This window comes from Trichomycterus rosablanca, chromosome 3 (assembly GCF_030014385.1).
Source record: "Trichomycterus rosablanca isolate fTriRos1 chromosome 3, fTriRos1.hap1, whole genome shotgun sequence".
Lineage (NCBI taxonomy): Eukaryota > Metazoa > Chordata > Actinopteri > Siluriformes > Trichomycteridae > Trichomycterus > Trichomycterus rosablanca.
This window is the reverse complement of record NC_085990.1, coordinates 19,157,552-19,179,509: the sequence shown is the minus strand read 5'-3', so window position 1 is coordinate 19,179,509 and position 21,958 is coordinate 19,157,552. Positions and strand designations below refer to the sequence as shown.

Sequence of the window (21,958 nt, the reverse complement as noted above, 5' to 3'; positions counted from 1 at the left end):
AAGGTGGAGGTAATTATGATATCAGTCAATTTTGGCACAAAATGTTGAAGCTGAAGAAGAATTTCACCTTTCAGCAAGACAACAACCAAAAGCATACCTCTACATCAACAAAAGGATGGCTTCACCTGAGTAAAGTTCTTAAATGGCCTAGCCAGAACCCAGAATATATACATTATATGGTATTTTCATTCAATATCTTACATAAACAAGGCAAAAAACAAGGTGTTTTCCAACTTAAATGAACTCAATCACGAATTATCATGCAAACATGACAAACATGCTTGGTCAAATGATTTTTATTGATAAATAAAAAACAATTTCAACGGATCTTTTTACAGTTCAATACTTGATATTAGTCATTCTGATAAACATTTTGTCTTGAATTCTTAATGAAGCCCACCGTGGCATTACATTCGGATTTCTTTGCGGGCTCACATGGTTGGTACCAGACCCACCATTCCCTGTAAGTACAGTACAGAGAGCTCAGCAATAAGAGCAGCCAATACTAATGGCATATCCACCCATAAAATCTTCCAGTGTAGAGAGTCACCACCATTGCCTCAAACCCACTGCGTCTTGTCTGAAGTCCGACGTCAAGCCTCAGTGCTCAAGAAGTGGGACTCTCAGTTTGTCCAGTTGCAAGATATGTGTCTGTTCTACTGGATTATGAAAGTAAGCGACTGTATTCTGACAGAGCTGAGGATTTCTTCACACCATCCCAAATTCGTGCAGCATAGTGAAACCTAAACGTAAACAAAGACACAACATTACATACTACTAAGGCTGGAAAATATAATATATATTCCATTGCCGTCTGATAATCCAATTAATCACAAAGGTTCTTGGTAGGGTTGAGGTCAGGGTTTTGTGCAAGCCACTACAGTTTGTCCACACCAATCTCATTAAACAATAGACCTGTCTTTTTAGATCTTGCTTTATGTTCAGACATACTGAACTTTAAACTGTTGCCACACCTGGCACCTGTATATACACCTGTAAAAAGTGTGTGGTCAAGTTGATGTCCCTCTACCAAGACAACTCTAGGCATACTGCCAAAGCTATAATGGAACGATTCAAAACCAAGAACCTTAATGTGTTTAAACAACCAAGTCAAGACTTCATCATCAGACAGAGCTTAAGCAATTTTGCCAAGAACAAGAGACAAAATATCAGTATCCAAAAGCTTTAACTGCAAAGCGGTTATACACATATTCCAGTACACTTGCAACTGTAATTGCAGCCTAAGATGGATTAGTGACCCAGGGATATGAATTCCAACAAATGCAACCACAATTTTCTGCTTTGTTACTTAATTAACCTTTGTGTCACAATAATATACGGGTGTGAAAACCAATTAAGTCAATGTTAGTTCCAAAACTGTAATACTACCAAATGTGGAAAGTTCATGTGTGGCCTACCAATTTTTTTCAGTCAGAATGGTATGGGAAAGCTGATTGCGGGACACGGCCAGGACTTGGCTGCGAAGTTTCGACACCATTGAGGAAAAACTCGGGTGGCCTCTGTAGCCAGGCAGTATAGAGAAGAGAGGAGTTGATCCAGAACCTGGCATACAGACACAAAACAAATCCATATATTTATTATTCCTGGTTTACAAAATTATTAAATTATCTGTATCTGAAGACAGTTTAATCAGTTTAGCAAATCAGTTTATTTGATTATTGGATAGGGGGCGAAAATTACCTGGTTCAAAAGACTGCATAAAACATACTAATAAATGACAGTTATAAGCTGAAATGAAAAAGGTTGACTATCTACTCATATACTATATGGCCAATAGTATGTGGACACCTGACCATGAGCTTGTTGGACATACCATAGCTGCAAATCAGTTATACACATATTCCATTACACTTGCAACTGGGCGGCACGGTGGGTAAGTGGGTTGCACTGTCGCCTCACAGCAAGAAGGTCCTGGGTTCGATCCCCAGGTAGGGCGGTCTGGGTCCTTTCTGTGTGGAGTTTGCATGTTCTCCCCGTGTCCGCGTGGGTTTCCTCCCACAGTCCAAAGACGTGCAAGTGAGGTGAATTGGAGATACAAAATTGTCCCAAGACTGTGTTTGATATAACCCTGTGAACTGATGAATCTTGTGTAATGAGTCACAACCGTTCCTGTCATGAATGTAACCAAAATGTAAAACATGACGTTAAAATCCTATAAATAAACAAACAAAAACACTTGCAACTGTTATCGCAGCCAGAAGTGGATTATTGACCCAGGGAGATAAATGCCAACAAACGCAACCACAAATTTCTGCTTTGTCTTGATTAATCTTTGTGACAGTAATAAAAGAGTGTAAAAAACAATTAAGTCAATACGAAAGCAATATGAAGTTGGCACCTCTTTGCTGCTATTACACTCTGGGAAGGCCATCTACAATATATAGAAGTGTGTTTGCCGAAATCAAAACAGCATTTGTAAAATGGACAGCCTAGCTCAAAATCAACATTCAACTTTATTCTAGACGTGTTCAATAGGCTTAATGTCAGAGCTCTGTGTAGGCCAAGGGGTTGCCACAAAGTTTGAAGCATAGAATTGAATTTATATGTGTGTTATCAAAGGTGTGGCTTACACATATTACCTCAAAAAAATAAGTGAGGTGCCCACATAATTTAAGCATATACATTTTAATCAAAATTTTAAAAACAAATAGATATCTACAATAAAATAAAAATTGAATGAGAATATTTTCTGACCTGCCCTTGTCAGGGCCTCATCTCCATCATTCTCCAAAATAGGTAAAAGGAAAAGATTGACTTCAGTTCCGAGGTAATCTCGATCCAGTCCGGGGAATACATTACAGTCCAGCATGGACAGTGTTCCTTAAAAAAACAAAAGACAACAGGGAGTAAAATAAATCATGTATATTAATGTTATTAATAGATAAAATATATTATACGGTACTATACATACATTTTAAGCATTTCTGAGTTTATAAATTCATAGGGCAGTGGTAGCACAGCAGTTAAGGTACTTGAACAGCAATAGGTCACTAATTCAAGCCACACATCTGTCAGGCTGCCACTGTTGAGCCCTTGAGCAAGTCCCTTAATCCTCAATTGCTTGGATTGCATACTGTCACAATTATAAGTTGCATATTAGATTAAAGTATCTACTTAAGCACCTTGGCCTTATATCTAAACTTCCATGGGGAAAATCGTGATGTAAAAGGGAGAACTATATTATTATTAACAGTCCTACCTTTTGGTGTTTGTAAAGTAGGTCTTACAAAGGAAAATATTAGGTGCTATTAGGGCTGAGAAAAGCTTTTAATGATCAGCAAATAATTGGTACACAAAAGACCGCCTTTCTTTTTTGTAAACAAGCTAGATGTTGGAAGCTCTCTGGACTAACCTTTATATTTCAGATGGGAGTGCGCCATCAGCTTGTCTACAACCATGTGCATGTCTTTCAGGTTTCGGGGACAAAACTCCTCTCTTCTTGCTTTGTTCTGCAGAAAAACTAAAACACCCAAACACAAGAATGTTGTCAATGTTGTGTACTAACCAATAGTGTGATATGCAATTAATATGTGACAGTAATGCCCCTTTGTCATTGCATCGTACCCCACTGTACTCTACAGTGTGCATGCAAATCCAAAACTATCCGTACCGTACCGTACCTAATGTGCTATTGTCAGTTTCCAATTGGACAAGGCAACTTGTGTAAGTAGAAGGAGCTGGATAAGGGTAAGACTGTGACAGCATTCTTCACCAGATATTGAGAACAAATATGCTTTACAGCACTGGGTGCTTGAGTGGCGCAGTGGTCTAACACAGGGTTTTTCAAACTTAAGCGACCCACATAATGTCCATAATTATTTATGCGACCCAGGCAACACAAACAATGCATCTTATTCTCTCTGTTTTGCTCTGTACAATCTGGTCCCACTGTGGTTTACAAGATGTAAAATTAATCATGAACAAATTCAAAAAAATTTTATTTAATTATTATTATTTTTGTCTGCGACCCTTTTTTGGGCTAAAAACCCTGGTCTAACACACCAGCACACCACAGAGGAGTGTTCTAGGGTGCACTAGGGTGGCATAGCCACTAGCCCACCACTGAGTCTGAATCTCAGCTTTGCTAACGGCCAGCCAGGCGCCTACAAAGACATGATTGGCTATGTCTGAACGTAAGTGGGCTAAAGGGATTTTTCACTGCTTCTACAAATACAGTCTCTGCTGGCCAGTATATGGTGATTGCACAGATACGGGGAATAATGGAGAGTAGTAGTAGTAGTCTCTGTATGTGCTACTTATCCCTGTGTGAACCTGGATTGTGCAAGTTAAAAGATGTGGTTGGCTATTTTGCAGTTGGAGGGGACGTATTGTTAGATGCAGCCCTCTTTGGTCAGATTAGGGGTCTGCAGCAGTGGAGGATAAATATGACAAAAAATTCATAAATTAAATGATGATAAAAGAGAAAACATGGCAAGTATAAACACAAGCATCCTGCTGATTTGCACATTTGTCTCAACTTATTGTACGCAATCAAAATCCAAATGCAAACAGCACTGAAAGCAAAACAGGCAAAGAAAATCTGAAAAACCACACATATTAAATGTGTTTTGGCAGTAAAACAGCACGGTGAGAGTGTAAACAAATACTTAACAAGCTTACTGAGGTGAGGGTAGTACTCAGATCCATCATCTGGCCCTGAGGATGCAATGCTGTCATGGCTTGCAGATGGAGTTGAAGGTTTCAGCATCTCAGCAGTTTGAAGAAATCTGATCAAGAAAAATATTTCTATCAAATTTATGATTCATGATCTGAAATGTATGATTGTAGTCAAAGAAAAGAGTAGCAGTATTTTACAAGCAATGAAAAAATAAACTAAGAACATCTATCTATCTTTTAACGCCATGTTTACTCTTGTGAGTTACATTCACGGCAGGAAAGGTTTATGTGGGTGCTAATTTAGTGATTCTAACTAAGAACAAAGTTTTATTTAAAAAAAAATAGACAGCAGATCAATCCCTGTGGTTCCAGTTTCAGCCTAGCTACCAGCCTGGTCTCAATAGACACACTTTACCATGTCTGAGCAGGGGAAGTTCATTAACAACTTTTTCCTGGTCAAATTCGCTACAGGCCCATGTTCTATTGAAAAACACTGGGTGCAAATTAGAAATACATTGGACAGGGGATCAATCCATCGCAGGGCGGTAACAGACCGCTGCGGCACTCAAGCACCAGACACTGTAAGTGTTAAGACTAGAGATGTACCGATCGGGGTTTTTGACACCGATTTCGATCTCCGATTTCTTTTCAGAGCGATCGGCCGATAGCCGATTCCGATGGGGGGGGCTCAACCTGTGGGACGCGAGTGCCTGACCAGGGGGGTGCGGCGGCATTGCAAGATTTTTTTACTTCTAAAACTAAAGCAATTCATTTTTCACCCAAGGGAGACATATCTCATTAGTCTAACTGACCACGCACACACGCACGTTAGATGTTATACAGTTCAGTCTGAAAAAAACCTTAAAAATAGGACGAACAGTGAAGATAAACCGGTGACAGAAGCATTGACGTGTGTGTGCCTTTAAGAGAGACTCTCTGTTCACAGTATCGATATAAGTGATTCATGAGTCGATTAATTTTATGCGAAGCGTAAGTTTCTCTTCTCAGTTATCTCTCCGTGTTTACTGTTATTAATTAATGTCGTGGTTTTAAATAAACACCAGCTACTACAGAACATTTTGTGTGACTCTCTTACATTAAAAAGCTCAATTAAAAAGCTTAATTAAACTGCTATTACCACAGATCTGTAACCGAGTCAGACTCGTTCCGTCTGTGGAGCTAAAAGTTTTCTGTCAGTCAGAGCAGATGATCCTGAACTATGTATGATGCACAACGTTAATTATGTTATTTTAGGTCGTGAAGAGCTTTCACCATGGTTTCTGTACGATGGTTGATGAATGGTGATGTGATGGTTGGTGCTTTGTAGCTCAAAGTCTGGATCAATCCACTGAGCTGTTAAGCTTAACATGGTCTTTATATATCACACGATCGGATCGGCTACATTTGGGAAATATCGCCTATTTTGATTAAAAATCGGCCGATATCGATTTATAGCCGATCGATCGTTCCATCTCTAGTTAAGACTATTTAAAAGAATCTACTTCTGGCCGGCATCTGGGTAGCGCAACTGCAAAACACACTAGCCCACCAGTGCTGAGATCTCAAAATCTCAAATTCGAATCTCAGCTCTGCTATCAGCTGGCCGGGAGACTACACAGACACATGATTAGCTTTGTGTCAGCAAGGGGGAGGAACAATGTCTGAAACAGGGTTTCTTATAGCTGATGCAAGTGTGGCTTTAGCTGACCGGTCAAGATTGGGGTGGGGTGGCTGGTCACAGACGGCATTACATGCAAAACTGTGCTCTGTGAGACTTCGTTCTTTTGTATGTTAAATGAAAATGTTTCTGTAAATTAACAAATTGCAGATTTCATTGCATTTTTAAAAGGTGTCCCGACTTTTCAAATGGGGTCTGTAATTACAGAGGTCCCTGTCATAAAAACATTTATATATTCTAGTTTAATTATGTTAGTAAAAAATTGCCTTTATAGCCATATAGTTACCTGTACAGGTTGATGTCTGTGAACCAGTCCTGAACCACAATGACCACATGACACACAGTGAAGAGAAATGCAGCTATCTGCAGAGACTAAACACAAGAGCAGAAAAATGTTTTTTTTTTAAAACATACATTGCTAGGCACAAAAATGAGCCAAAATATTAAGCCTTTAATGGTCTCAAACACAGATAATTGGTCAGGAAATTAGTAAGAATTAAACAAACAGATGAATTAACTTAGTATATAATAGCCTTTCAATTGATCTCTTTGGATGTTACCCTCTTGTGGGTACGCAATGTTGTGCTCATTGGTCCATTTAAAACACAACTTCCCCATTTTTCAATTGTACAATGCAAGCCTTTCTGCATTTTTTCCTACATTCCAAAGCAGGAATTGACTTTTCACAGTGAAGTAGCTTGGAAGTACCAGCAGCTAAAATGGCTCCCCACACCATGACACATCTACATCCATGCTTAATGGTAGTAAAGATGCATTCACTGTTGTATTTCTCACCAGATCTTCAAAGATGCCTGTCTAGTCATCACCATGCAAGTCAAATCGTAATTCATCATCATTATTTCTCATTGCTTCTAAGTGAATATTGATTCAAGATTCAAAGTAGCTTTATTGGCATGACTGTAAAAAAAACAATGTTGCCAAAGCATTACAACGATAATAAAATTATTAAATTACAAAGGAAGCGAAAGATGACAGTAAAACGATAAACAATAGAAGTGAATAAAGATAAAATAATAAATAAAAAAATATATATATATTTTAGCAAATTTACAGACAATATATAACTGTATTCTATAAACATATGTATATATACACACAGAACCGTTACCCACTGTCTCTCAGGTGGTGTAGCGCTGATACATACTGTGCAACGAGGGGGGCAGTGTGCCCTTCTCCTAGAATTTTTTTTAATTTTTCCAATTCTGTGAGTGTTTGGTAATTTGGGATTAGTTGTTTAAATCTGTCAGTGAATTTTTCTGGTGTTGTTTTGAATTTTTGGCAGTGAAGAAGGAAGTGCATCTCTGTCCACCTCTCCACTCTCACAGTGAACACAGTCTCTCCTCTCTGGGCAGCCAGGACTTTTTGTATCTGCCCGTCTCTATGGCCAGACTTTGGTTACTGAGTCGGTACTTGGTCAGGATCTGTCGCTGCTGTGGATCTCTGACTGCTGTGAGATACGGCTCTAGTTTGTACTCACTTTTTACTTCCCGGAAGCATTCTAGTCTACTGTAAGATTGGATTTGGTTCTCCCAGTGTTCTAGACATCTGTTCTTACTATTTGTTATGAGCTGTTGGACAGTGCTGTTATCTGTGGTGAGGCCTGTTTGGGGGTCAGAGAGACTCAGGACCAGCTGGCTGAGGGCACTCTTTTCAGGGGTCAGTTTTTGGCACTGGAGTGCTTTAAATTGTAGTGACTCTTTGGGACTTGACTTTAGGTGTATCCAGAAATTTAGAGATCTTTTTTCTATGTTTATAATTAGAGGAAATCGGCCTAATTCTGCCCTGCAGGCAATGGTCGGTGTTTTTCTTTGGACTTTCAAAATCATTCTACAGAATTCAGCGTGCAGGGTTTCTGTTGGATGTTTGTTCCATTTAATATAACTGTGAAAATTGAGTGGACCCCATACTTCACTCCCGTAAAGTGCAATGGGCTGGATCACACTATCAAATAATTTATACTAAATTGAGGTGGAAATGTCATTGTTGTAGAATCTTTTCCTGATTGCGTATTGTGAATATTGACTGACCTGCATCTCCACATAGGTGTGAGGGAGGTTATACTCAGGCGGAAGCTTCCGATCATTATTAATGAGATGATCCAAGATAGAAGGGCTCAAAATTGGCTGTAAACAGAAAGACCAACAAAACTTGTAATTCCGATAACAGAATGTTAACAAAGCAGTTGTGTTTGTGTGGATGCCTGACTAAATCACTGGCTCTGCTGAGATTTGAAGACCTGCGTTAGACCTGCCAAATTCTTTTAATGGTTAACTGCAAGGCTTTATGCTTAATGTGACTTCAATGCAGAATATAATAGAAATTACAAAAGTGATTATTTCAGCATTCAGAAATTAAGTTATATACAAGGTCAGTAGCTAGTGGTTCATAACAGCTAAATATGCTAAAAACAGGGAGTTGCCACCAAGTTTTCCAACAATATCCCCCAACTTCTCTGAGCTCAAGCTCATCTAAGATGGACTAACATAAAAGTGGTAACGTGGTGCAGCACCAGAGTCAACATCCCAAACTAACGAGTTCAAATCTCAGCTCTGCTAACAGCAGGCTGGATGCCTAAATGGACAATGATTGGCTGATCCAAGGGTGAGAGTGCTGGAGGGGATTTCTGACTACTGCTGCAATTAAGACCCCTGCTGGCTGATTGATTGAGTGTACACAAAGACTGGGAATAATAGAGATTGGTGCATGACTGGGTGCGATATGGATCTCCATATTAAAACGCCTTGCACCTTCACACATGTTGGAGGGGGGCGTGTGACAGTCACGACCCTCCTTGGTCAGAGTGGTGGTCAGCAGCAGTAGAAAACTTGAAATGCAATCTGGTAACTGGATACAACTAGATTAAAAGGAAAATTGGGAAATTTGCATTTAAAAAAAACCATGGAAACGTGTGCTGTAGTCTGACAAGTCAATTTTTCAAATCAGTAATGGACATTGTGTTTTTGTAAACTGCAATCCAGAACTTAATTAGTAGTGGGGTGTCCACATACTTTTGCTCATGTTGTGGTTTATTTAAGACACCGGGTGTTACCTGTGTGTCCAGGAATATCACCCTCTCTTGTGTAATATAGAAGTCAATTCCACTTGTCTGGTTCCCCCCTCTTTCTTTGATCTCCTGTGTCTGAGCCCTAAAAACATAGGCCCTGTGGAATACAAAGAATCAAATACATGGTTAAAATCAAGGAATGATTTTAATATGCATTTTAATAAGATCACTTGTATATAAATAGAAAAACAAATAGAAATACTTACCTTTGGTCCTCTTCAGGCGTATTGGCTGAGAGAAGAGACATAATAGTGGACTTTCCTGTTCCTTGGAGGCCAATGACTCCCACAACCAGCATGTCAGTCTGATCCCGTAGATACTAAGACACACAGATACTCAATCAAAAGACCAATACATTTACACTGCTATAAAAGTGCCCATACCTTTGTGAAATCAGTCAGTATGGTAGAGGCTGTTCACAGAATGCAGTACATGTAAATTAAGTCAAAGCAACATTTAAAACAAGTTAAGGAGCTCCACAAAGTTGAATCAGTTCATCTGGACACAAGTTTGTTGTAGAGATACGTTTTGTCACTCAATCCGAATGACTTCTTCAGTCTGAGCTGGTGTTGAATACCCCAACCTTATATGCAGCCGACCAATCACCGCCCATTGCATAACAATGGAACCGGTGCGCAGGTCCATATGCAAATCACAATGACCATTAATTACAATGGTCATGTGTGTCTTTCACATATGATTGGGGTGTAGCTTCTATTACGGCGTTGTAAGATGGTGAGAGATGTACTCTCAAGCATCAGATGTACAGTACTTGAGCATGCATCAACAGAAGTTAAGGAGCTAATCCTAGAAAAGCACAGATATCAGATATCAGGAAGGTGTTATGTAGTGGCATAATTAAAAAAATATCATTGTTTATTATTTTATTTATTTATTAGAATTTATCGTCATGTTTTACACACTTACATTCATGACAGAACAGGTAGTTACATGTTACACAGGATTCATTAGTTCACAAGTTTAATGTCAAACACAGTCATGGACAATTTAGTATCTCCAATTCACTTCACTTGCATGTCTTTGGACTGTGGGAGGAAACCGGAGCTTCCGGGGAAAATTCACACAGACACGGGAAGAACATGCAAACTCCAACCCAGGACCTTCTTGCTATAAGGCGAGAGTGCTACCCACGGAGCCACCGTGCTACCCATATATCATGGTAAAATATCCATAAGTATTATTATAGGAACATGTTACGTTATTAAATCCTTCACAACCAGACAGCATCATCGATGTGGATACTTGCCTCCATAGCACTGTCACACCAGTTCATCTGATCATCCACGAGTTTAATGCTGTGCTTCATCTTCTCAGGGGGAAGAAGCTTCGTCTGGCCAATCACAGCTGTTAACAAAGTTAAAGATTACAAAATATATGACACTACAGGCTAAGTAATAAAGAAATATAGGCATAGACTAAATAATTCCAACAACTTTACAGTGGTGGGGCCTAAACCAGCAACTTTACTATCAATAGTCCAGTGCCTTAACATCTAAGCTGACACTGCTCTACAACACTCACTAACACTTATTAATGCTACCACACATGCTTTTTGCCACATGCATCTGTCAGACTAATATGGGTGCTTGCAAAAAGAAGGGAAGAGGGGGTGGAGTCACATGGAGCCTAGCAAGGCTCTTCATACGCAATACGACTCAGTGTGGGAACACAACACTGGCAGGTGATAAGAAGTAGCCACAGATTGGACACATGTCTGAGTAGGAGTGTAGTTGTCCGACTCTCACTGATCAAACTGGGGTTGTGCAAGTGCAGTGCATTCTAGAAATTACTAGATTGGCAAATACAAATCCAGAAAAACAAGAAGAAAATGCTCACGATCAACAGCACAGGTGGAAGCAGCAGAGGCCATTCCGCGATTCTGGATCTGATACACAGGCTGTGTTGGACGTTGACCCTCCCGCTCCAGTTTTGCCACTCCAGGGCCAGCAGCCTGAGGGGCTAAATCAGGTGTGGTGCCCGGTTTCCCTCCTTCATCTCTGGCTTTAATAAGCATGATCGGCTTCTCCAGCTGGCCGCCACTGACAGGAGCACTCTGCTTTGACTGAAAAAGCATGCATTCTTTTTTTTACTCTAAATGCTTGTGTCACTGTTGTTCTTAAAATGGCTTACCATGCAAATACCTGGTCAACAATACTCCATTTTCATTAATAGACTAGGCACAGAAAAGCTGACATATAGTGCATATCAACAGATTTTACACCTCTAATGTTTACCAATGCCTGGTGTAACTCATAAACTGGCATCTGTATATGTTTTAATATTTGGGCATTGTACATTTATATGGGCAAAAATCATATTGGTGCCCGATTGTGACCTTGATGGTTTGTTTGGGTTTATTGCCATATCAGCAACATACTGGCTATATTTATGGAATAGACAGATATTAAAACTGTACATCATTATTTGTTTAGATCATTTGTTTTACATCAAGTCTGTCTAAAAAGTTCAGAATTTTAATTGGAGGAATCGTCTCGAACAAGCCTTTCATGTTCTCAACCCTATAAAATTAGTCTCTGATGGCTGAAATTCTAGGACATTCTAAAAAAAATATGTTTATTTGTAAGGATTGTAGCACGTAATTGACAGGTTGGTGCCAGCTCGCCAACCAGGAGGTGTTGGTGGGTGAGGGCGTGACCTTGATCAACATCCCATTCCAAAACCATGGTCACTGACCCCATCAACAGGCTATAAGACCAGTCTTTTTTTTTTTTTATTATCTATTTTTCCCCACTTTTTTCCCCAATTTTTCTCCCCTATTCTAGTCGTGTCCAATTACCCTGATTGTGTCCTCTATACTGGTTCAACCCTGACTGAGGACGCCTTTCAACTGACTTGCGCCCCCTCCGGTACGCAATCAGTACAGACTGCATTTTTCACCTGCACGAGTCGAGTTCATACACTAATGGACGCTGTGTACAGAGGGTCACACCCCCATCAGCATTATTCCTCAGCCCTGTGCAGGCGCCATCAGTCAGCCAGCAGGGGCTGCAGTTGTACCAGTTATGAGGACCTATGCTCCGACTCTCTACCCTTTAACCCTGAACAACAGTCAATCGTCTTGCTGCCGCCCAACCTAGTGGGAGAGGTAGAGTCGAGATTCGATGCGATGCATTCAGAACCCCAACTCTGGTGCACTAGCGTACTTTACCGCTGCGCCACCTGAGCGGCTTATAAGACCCGTCTTAAGTGAAAATGCTCTCCACAACATTGTGGAATGTGTCTATGGAAATTTCTGAGGTCAGGCACTGTTGTTGGACAGCAAGGCCTGATATGAAATTGATGTTTTAATTTATTCCTAAGGTGATCAATGGGGCTGAGTTCAAAACTCTGCAGTCCACTGAAAATGCACCAAAATAACTGGTCAGACCATGCTTTTATGAACCTCATTTAATGCACAGGGTCATGCTGCAACAGGAAAGGACCTTCCCCAAACTGCAAAGTCGAAAGGAATATAATGTATAATTAGATGTGGCTGAAAAACCTCAATAATTACGATAGATGTCCAGACACTTTTGTCCATGTAGCTTGCTTAGACTTACCCTTTCTCCAGGTGGTTTAGCAAGAATGATGGGCGTTTTCTGAAGGTGTGGACCAGACGACTCCTCGCTCCCATCCTGAAAACACAAACCAAAAAATGTTAATACATGTTTTACATTAATTCTGATATACTAAGTATTTATTTACCCATAAATGGACAGAACTACCCTTCGTTCTCGAGGAACATAGTCTCTGTCGCGACTCGGCCCTGAAAGGTTTTGAGCCGGTGGTCCAGCCTCTCTGTCTCGCCGTCGTCTTCTCCTTCGTCCCTGCCCATACATTCCAGGCTGGCTGTGTCCTGATTCTGACATTTTTGGTACGGCTGGTTAGAAACTGCCAGACCTGTAATAAGCAACACTTCATATATAAGCACTTTCATATATGTACAGAAATCAACAATCATAATTATTACAACAAATAATTCAATATATGATAATGTATGAACAAAAATATAATTTCTGGATATATACAATCATAATTTACCCTGGCACAATATTAGACCTTCACATACATTAAGTACTTACTTGATAAGTCATGTAATTGCTGATTTCTCTTATTTACAGGTATTTTATACTAGTAATGACACAGCTGAAAAAAGAAACATCAAAAGGCCCGTCAGACAATAACAATATGTCTCAGGGAAAACTGTCACAAAATTGCAGACAAAAAAGACAAATTTAAACTCACTGACAGGTATAGACAGCACTATACAGGTTAGTTGCTTTATGGCACTTACAATTACTAACCACAGAGTGGTATAAACACCTCTGTGACCCAATCTAAAAAAACTGTTGATCTGCTCCCACACTGAGAGGTTACAACGAATCACTATGGTCCACGGTGGCTCAGTGCGTAGCCTCACAGCAAGAAGGTCCTGGGCTTCAATCCTCAGGTGGGGTGGTCCGGGTCCTTTCTGTGTGGAGCTTGCATGTTCTCCCCGTGTCCGCGTGGGTTTCCTCCTGGTGCTCCGGTTTCCTCCCACAGTCCAAAGACATGCAAATGAGGTGAATTGGAGACACTAAATTGTCCATGACTGTGTTTGTAACTACCGTTTCCTGTCATGAATGTAACCAAAGTGTAAAACATGACGTTAAAATGCTAACAAAACAAACAAACAATGGTCCACAGACCTGATTTGACACTGCTTTTACACCGGATGCCCTTCCTGACACAACTCTCCTTATTTTATCCAGGCTTGGAGTCATTACTGAGAGCTGTGCACACCTCAGGGACAGTTAATCATGTCTGTGTAGACACCCAACCAACTGATAGCATCTCTGAGATTCGAACCCAGGATCTCAGCAATAGTGGGCTAGCGTATTTTACCCCTGTGCCACCCAAGCGCCTAAGTGACTACCTTTTGTAAACACCAAAAATTGATAACTTGGTGTAAAAAGCATCAAGCCTGGACCCCTGAACCATATTATAAAGCAATGAACTGTCTGTGAATTGTTAGTAAAGAGCCAGAACAAGCCTTTAACCAGCAATGTATACAATCAACTGTTACAGGTACAGCAGGAAATCCTGAATGCATGATCTGGCCAGCCTAAGGGTGGAAATCATAAGGGTCGATGGCATAAGGGTCATAAGGGTTTTACTTGGTCGGATGAGGGCAGCACGGTGGCTACGTGGGTAGCACTGTCGCCTCACAGCAAGACGGTCCTGGGTTCGATCCCCAGGTGGGGCGGTCCGGGTCCTTTCTGTGTGGAGTTTGCATGTTCTTCCCGTGTCTGTGTGGGTTTACTCCGGGTGCTCCGGTTTCCTCCCACGGTCCAAAAACAGGTGAATTGGAGATACTAAATTGTCCATGTCCATGACTGTGTTCAATATAACCTTGTGAACTGATGAATCTTGTGTAATGAGTAACTACCGTTTCTGTAATAAATGTAACCAAAGTGTAAAACATGACGTTAAAATCCTAATAAACAAACAACCAAACAAACTTGGTCGTATGACATCCAACAAATACTGTTTTAGATGACCAGGTGCACCCTATGGTGCAAACAGACTTTTCTGGTGATTATAAAATAATAATGCCCACATACTTACTTAATGGTGTTAATCAAACCCACTCTAATTTAAATCATTTAACGATTATGGTGGGATCTGGTGCACAGACTGTGGAGTGGATCAACACCTTGACTGCGCAAAGAAGTGGAGGCTTCACAGATCATTCAAACCTTGTATGACAGCAGTCCGTAATGGATTAAAGCTCTTCGATGGGCTTCACCTTATTGTATTAGGTTTTTATATAAATATATTGTTTTAGGTTATTTTCCATCCATTCTCTGTATGACAGTCAGTAGAACTGATAAACGTGTGTCCATTACAGTTCAATTATTTATTTTAATAGCATTTCTCATATATCTTAAATGAAAGGTTCTCCTAATAAAATGTATAACAGACTTTTAGGATAGGAATGGGAGCCACAGAAAACAATTAATTATATGTTAAAATTAAACGACACTCACCTCGTTATAAAACGCTTCAAGAAAACTGAACAAATCCCAAATTACGTATTTTTCAATGTATAGGTAGCCTACATTAGCCTAAAAGTAAGACTTTCTACAGCCTATATAGTACACTACGTATTAATTGCAAGGTATTAGGGTTATGTTATTAGGGTAATTTCAGGTTTATAAATATAAAGAGTACGTAAAATACAGGTCATTTAAATGTAGCTGTTCAGTACATTTAGCTAACGCGCTACGTTGTACATTCATTACACAACAGACCATAACATTGGCGTTTGGAAACAATGACTGTGTTTTAGGTTCCGCAGTAAAAAGGCTCCGACGAGAGAAGTTCTAAAGGTTTATTAAGCCACGAAAAAACTTATTTGTTTAAAAAAAATTGGTGAAAATTGGTGCTATAAAAAGATCGTTGGTGCTTATAATTATAGCTAAAAATAATGACCGTTCGACCATACCATTTTAAAAGTACATGAAACATCTCTAGTCCAGGAAAAAACCCTAACTCACTTTAGGAAAAAAAATGTATCTGTGGATTTTTTAATGGTTACAGACTGTAGATATTAAAATCACTAAATTCCTTGAACTTAAACTGCACATAAGCATCAGGACTGGACCACGGAGCAATGGAAGAAGGTGACCTGGTCCGATGAATCACGTTTTCTTTTACATCACGTGGATGGCCGGGTGCGTGTGCATCGCTTACCTGGGTAACACATGGCACCAGGATGCACTATGGCAAGAAGGCAAGCCGGCGGAGGCTGCGTAATGTTTTGGGCAATGTTCTGCTGGGAAATCTTGGGTCCTGCCATCCATGTGGATGTTACTTTGACATGCACCACCTATCTAAGCATTGTTGCGGACCATGTACACCCTTTCATGGAAACGGTATTCCTGATGGCTGTCAGCAGGATAATGCACCCTGCCACAAAGCAAAAATGGTTCAGGAATGGTTTGAGGAGCACAACAACGAGTTGTTGACTTGGCCTCCAAATTAACCAGATCTCAATCCAATCGAGCATCTGTGGGATGTGCTGGACAAACAAGTCTGATCCATGGAGGCCCCACCTCACAACTTACGGGAGTTAAAGGATCTGCTGCTAACATCTTGGTGCCAGATACCACAGCACACCTTCAGGGGTCTAGTGGAGTCCATGCCTCAACGGGTCAATTTTTGCTTCTGGCCACAGAATTCTGTTCCAATCAAAGTACTAACAGTATCTGTCTCAAGTCCTTTTCATAGTTACACCAAAGAAATGGCTATCCTGTGCCATACCGTTCAAATAATTATTTGTTGGTATGTAGGAGGTGTATAATAATATATTAGGAAACCCTGTGTCCCACAAATGCTTCCATTTTCTGCAAATCTTCAACTATAAATCTAGTTTGATAATTGTGTAATTAAGGTCATAAAACACTCCGGACAGTGTTCCAATCCCGATTGCATTTTACAAAATGTTTTAACTTTTCCAAAAATGGGGTTTGTTACACTTTCATACAAATGTATTGAAGTGCCAGTATTTTTAAAAAATAAATGTACTTTAATTAAAGTTTATATTTCATTCATATTAATGACAAAAAGGTTTTTATGACCTTTACCATGCATGCTCAGTGTAATGTCATTTTGCCCAATCCTACCTGGGAACCTTTCTAATGAAACTTAAGTCTCTTGCTTCTCAGTCTACTTGCCACCATTTCAGACGAAATGTATGCAACATTTTGGATTGTATATTTTCTTCCCAGCTGAAACGGATACAAACATTCACTAAGATTTCAGTCCCTATTTTAGTGTTTGGTTATTCTATTCCTTCCAATTGGCTTGGCCACTGTCCTCCTTTTTTCTCCCCTCTGCAGGGCACCCATACTGACCAGGGAGAACCACTGGCTTGCACACACATTCAACAGTTGTAAAGCTGCTGGCTGCAGATTTTTACAGAAAGCCTCATGACATATAAAGGATCATGCTCCTCCTTCCATATTTTTCCATCACTCATGCTGGTGTCTTAATCAGGCAGTCACTATACAGCCTTTCATTCTTTAGAAATGGCCGGTGGAGTCCATTAAGCACATGGCCAGGCCACAATAACCACCAGTTTTAGAACCCAAGCCTCGAGTCTCAATGGTTTTGGGCTAGCATATTGAACTGCTACACCACCTTTGTTTAAATTTTTAAAATTAAATTTCTTGACTGATGATTAAAATTCTTTTGATGATTAAACTTGTTTTGGTGCATCATTTTCTCAGCTACCTTTAATGATTTGTAATGCCCAGGCACCATTTCCAGAGGAGCAGCCCAAACCACCACAATACTTCACTGCAAGTAGGGTGTTCATCAGTTTATACTCACAACTCTTTGTGCTCTAAACATAACGAGCTAAATTAGTGCCATAGTGTTGACAACTTATTATTGTTATGTTTTGTGTACAAACTGTACAATTCTGTTTTTTAAAAGAGGAGGTTTGTGGCTGTAGAAATGAAAACTAAAAATGTGAAGAGGATAAATGCACCAGAAGTGTAAAAACAAAGGTGACTAAATACTTGTTTTTGTATGTAATTGCATATAACAAGAGAAAACAGCCGCTACCACACACCTATTTAATTTTTTCACAATATTAGTTACAAACCTGATTCCAAAAATGTTAAAAAATAAAAATAAAAATAGAAAGCAGTGATTGGTAAACTTGTCAACATGTCTTCTTACAGTATTTCATTGAAAATAAACAGCACAAAAAATGTTTACCAACTTGACTGATTTTTAAAAACATGTGAAATAAAAATCTAAACCAGGTGATGCTGGATCAATGTGAGCAAATTGTCCAATAATTTAATGAAGTTCAGGGAATTTAGTGATTTCAATATCTACAGTCCATTACAATTACAAAATTCAGAGAATCTGGAGACATTTCTATGCATAAAGGGCAAGACCCAAAAACTATATTGAATTCTAGTGGCCTTAAACCTTACAGATGAAATCAACAACAACCAGAAACACCACCAACTTCTTTAAATTCAAGCTCATCTGAAATGGACTTACGCAAACTGGAAAGTGCTGTGGTCTGATGAGTCCACCTTTCAAACTGTTTTTTTTTTTAATAATAGATATTGTGTTTTTATGCCAGTGGCATAAGTAAGTTGCACATCTATTAAGATAAAAGATAACACTGAGGGGTACATATACATTTTAGAGCAGCATGCGCTTCTATTGGAACACCATGTTATTTAGGGACATCCCTATTTGTGAGACACAATGCCAGTCACAGTAATTACTTGTTACAACAGTGTGGCCTCATGATGACAGTGCAGTTCGCTAGCCTGGAGGTCCAAACCTGTCTTCCATTAAAAACATCATTATAAAACCAAGAACTTGGACTGTTGAGCAGCTGAAGCAAGAATTGAATACAAATACAAATACAAATTTCACAAATACAGTTGGTGTCCTTGGATTCCCACCTATTACAGAACATTGTTGAAAGGCAGTATTGTAAATCATTAACCTTTTACTGTTCTTTTTTGGGAAATTGGGTAAAATACAATTTATACATACATTTGTATATGAGCAGGCAGGGGTATGGGTGTCTGGACACCTAACCCAGCTCTGTCTGTCTAAAACATTTATTGGCAAGTGAGACCTTAATGACCTATTATAAAAAGAATTTTAAGAATTTTTGTTAAGCACAGAAATAGTGTGGGAACTAGACACATCTTTAGCTCTGGCAAACACTTCAATATTTGTTGAGGTTGAAGGAATTCTTAACGTAATCCTCTCTTTACTAAACACAGTGGTTTCACAGGTTTCTGTTTTATTCCACCACTTTCATCATGAATGAAGTCAGCATTCTTTCCCACTCCACCAAAGTCTGACCTTAAGTTAAGATGTTGCACTCATATTTTCCTCCAGATTAAACTTTTTCTGCTAAAAGTGCTTTATGTAACTGGATGAATAAGGGTTAAGGGATGAGATGAATGGAAAATATTATTTAGCACCATTTTGGTGGTACTAGTTTACCACCTAGTTTTTCATAAGGCTGATAAAGAGAGAACATCATCACTAGAGGCATCTGTGGTTGGAGATTTGTCGAAGTGCAGGTGTGATGTCCATGGTCTAGAAGATGGTTCGTTGTTTGTATTTGATATTATTATTATTATATCAATATAATAATATCATATTGATTATATTATATTGATGTGATATGGGGGAGAATGACTTAGCTTTGGGAGTGGAGCCAGAAAATTCCTCCCAATTCCTTGGTATTCGAATATTTTAATAATGTGGCAATCATAACTTTGTTGATGTAAAGATCCTGTTGTAGAAACTGCTTGTGAGGATTTATTAAGATGAGAAGGGAGTGATGGGAAAATATATAGGCAGCCAGTTAGGAGAAGAAGGGAGTTCCAGCTGTGTCCTTTTCTCCCAAACTTATACACCTACGCTAACAGGTGTATACATATTTATTACATATGTTTAATTTCTCCAACTTTGTGGCAAAAGTTTGGGGAAGGTCTTATACTGTTCCAATATTACTGTGCCCCAGTGCACAGGTCCATAAAGATATGGTTTGGGGTTGAGGAACTCCAGTGGCCTGTACAGAGCACTGGCATTAGCCCCACTGAACAGGCTTGTCCTCTCACCTAAACTTATAAACGTTTTTTTTTTTTTTTTTGATGGGCACAAATTCCCACACACACTTAAAAAATTTCATGAAGGCCTTCCCAGATATGTAAAGGCTGTTATAAACACCTATAGACTCCACATTAAGGCAAACAATGTTGAAATGGGATGTGGCTCATGGTTATTCTTGTATAGTGTATGTAAACACCTGGCCATCAGCTTATTGAGAAGCACATTTCAAAATCATGATGGAAAAGGTACAGGTGTACTTGATTTTATACACCTGTTAGCAACAGGTTTGGCTGAAGCACCTGAACCCAGTAATTAAGAGGGGTGTCCAAATGTTTATATGCATGTTTTATTAGAAACCAGAACATCTTTCTTAATGAAATGAAATGAAAATCTGTCCTTAAGATGTGTCAAAAGTTAACAAGAGCAACAAATATTTATACAAGGACACAGTAGTGCCAATAGCTCCCTCTTGTGGAGGAACTTCCACCTGCCAACCATAAAGTTAGAAGCATGTAATTTGCATAACATTACTGATTGTAAACACTAGCTAGCAGTAAGTGAAGCTGAAATGCCTTAACTTGATAATTTCCTTTCCATTTACCAGCTCCTAATAATTAGCAATGTAAAAGACTGGGTTTTTCCACCAAATAATGATTTACTTGGAGCATTAGCATTCGAAATGAATTTTTTCAATGTCTGAAAACACAGCATTTTGACCAGTAGTCATTTTCTGCAAATAAATGCTATAAATAATATATTTTTTTATTTGGACTTTAGGAGAAATATCAGTAGTTTATCCAAAAAAAAAAAGATTATTTTGCTTATACATATAACTATAAATAGTAAAATCTGATAAGCTGGTAATCTTGCAGTGGTCTCTTAATTTTTTCCAAAGCTGTGTGTGTATACAGAGGCACAAATACACACCACATGTGTTGTGGATTTGATTTTGAATTAATTTAACTGTTATTTTTTACCACACTAGAGGTCAGCAACCTATGGCATGTGTGCCACAGCTGTGACGTTGTGCATTATTTTGCCTGGCACGCTGATTTGTCAGAGTAAATACAATAATTAATGCACCTTACCGATTGGATCGTTACTTCCAGCGTGTAATTTATACTAGTTAGGTAGGCTAATCAAGGGGTCAGGAGTGAGTCACTTTAAGTTTCAGGTTCAAATTAAAAAATGAATACTTTTGTCCATATAATGTACTTGCTTACACTTTGATGTATTTCATGGCACACTGAATAGTTAATCTTGCTTTTTTAAGCACAGTCAGCACATCGTACAAAAAGGTTGGCAACCCCTTGCTCTACACCATTATCCATAATAACAGGTATTTTTTTTTAGCTTTCTCAAAAGATGAACAAGACTATTCAGACCCTTTATTCAATGCTTTGCAAAGCTGGATTTGTCCAAGTTTATCCCATTCTTCATGGCAGACCCTCTTAGGCTAAGTCTGATTAGATGGCAAGTCTGTGAACTGCCATTTTTAAGTCTTTTCACAGATGTTTGATAAAATAGAAGTCTTGTCTTTGGCTGAACCACTCGAGGACATTTCGAGAATTGCCCTTAGCCAGTCCAGTTTTGTTTTGGTGAACCGTTGCCCCACTTTGTGTGGAGATTTGCTTCAAGGAAACCATTATACGCCTTTTACTTAACAATTTAACAGTGGCTTGTATCGTGCCACTCTGCCTCAAAGCCCTAATTTGTTTGACTGGACAATCAAATCTAAGAAAATACATGGTTGTACCAAGCTTCTTCCATTATACAATTGTTGAATCCACTGTAGTCCTGGAAACACTCAAAGCCTTAGATATCATTTTATAATCACTGCCCTGATCTACGCCTTGTTACAATTTAATCACAAAGAACCACACTGC

At 39.2% G+C, this 21,958-nt stretch overlaps 1 protein-coding gene across 2 annotated transcripts; it reads right to left on the bottom strand.

Moving 5' to 3' along the window:
• Window positions 1–280: 280 nt before the first annotated feature.
• On the bottom strand, window positions 281–15,659 carry smg9 (SMG9 nonsense mediated mRNA decay factor). Of its 2 annotated transcripts, XM_062991004.1 has the most exons (15): window positions 15,452–15,659; window positions 13,505–13,568; window positions 13,148–13,322; window positions 12,983–13,057; window positions 11,259–11,484; window positions 10,669–10,766; window positions 9,608–9,720; window positions 9,387–9,498; window positions 8,365–8,460; window positions 6,603–6,688; window positions 4,642–4,748; window positions 3,374–3,481; window positions 2,716–2,841; window positions 1,419–1,563; window positions 281–743 (listed from the first exon to the last, which is right to left on the bottom strand). In XM_062991004.1, the coding sequence occupies exons 3-15, from the start codon at window positions 13,289–13,291 to the stop codon at window positions 665–667; spliced, it is 1,515 nt and encodes a 504-aa protein (XP_062847074.1). In that variant the 5' UTR covers window positions 13,292–13,322; window positions 13,505–13,568; window positions 15,452–15,659; the 3' UTR covers window positions 281–664. The 2 variants fall into 2 exon arrangements, with proteins under 2 accessions (XP_062847074.1, XP_062847073.1); XM_062991003.1 differs by lacking the exon at window positions 13,505–13,568.
• Window positions 15,660–21,958: the final 6,299 nt, after the last annotated feature.

What these genes read in the sequence shown, in the direction of transcription:
- smg9 (XM_062991004.1), bottom strand. Translation starts at nt 13,291, where the DNA reads ATGTCAGAATCAGGACACAGCCAGCCTGGAATGTATGGGCAGGGACGA. An exon ending in CTAAACCACCTGGAGAAAGG is followed by an intron (nt 11,485 to 12,982) that starts GTAAGTCTAAGC and finishes ATGCTTTTTCAG; the next exon opens with TCAAAGCAGAGTGCTCCTGT. An exon ending in ATTCTGACTGAAAAAAATTG is followed by an intron (nt 744 to 1,418) that starts GTAGGCCACACA and finishes GTTTACGTTTAG; the next exon opens with GTTTCACTATGCTGCACGAA.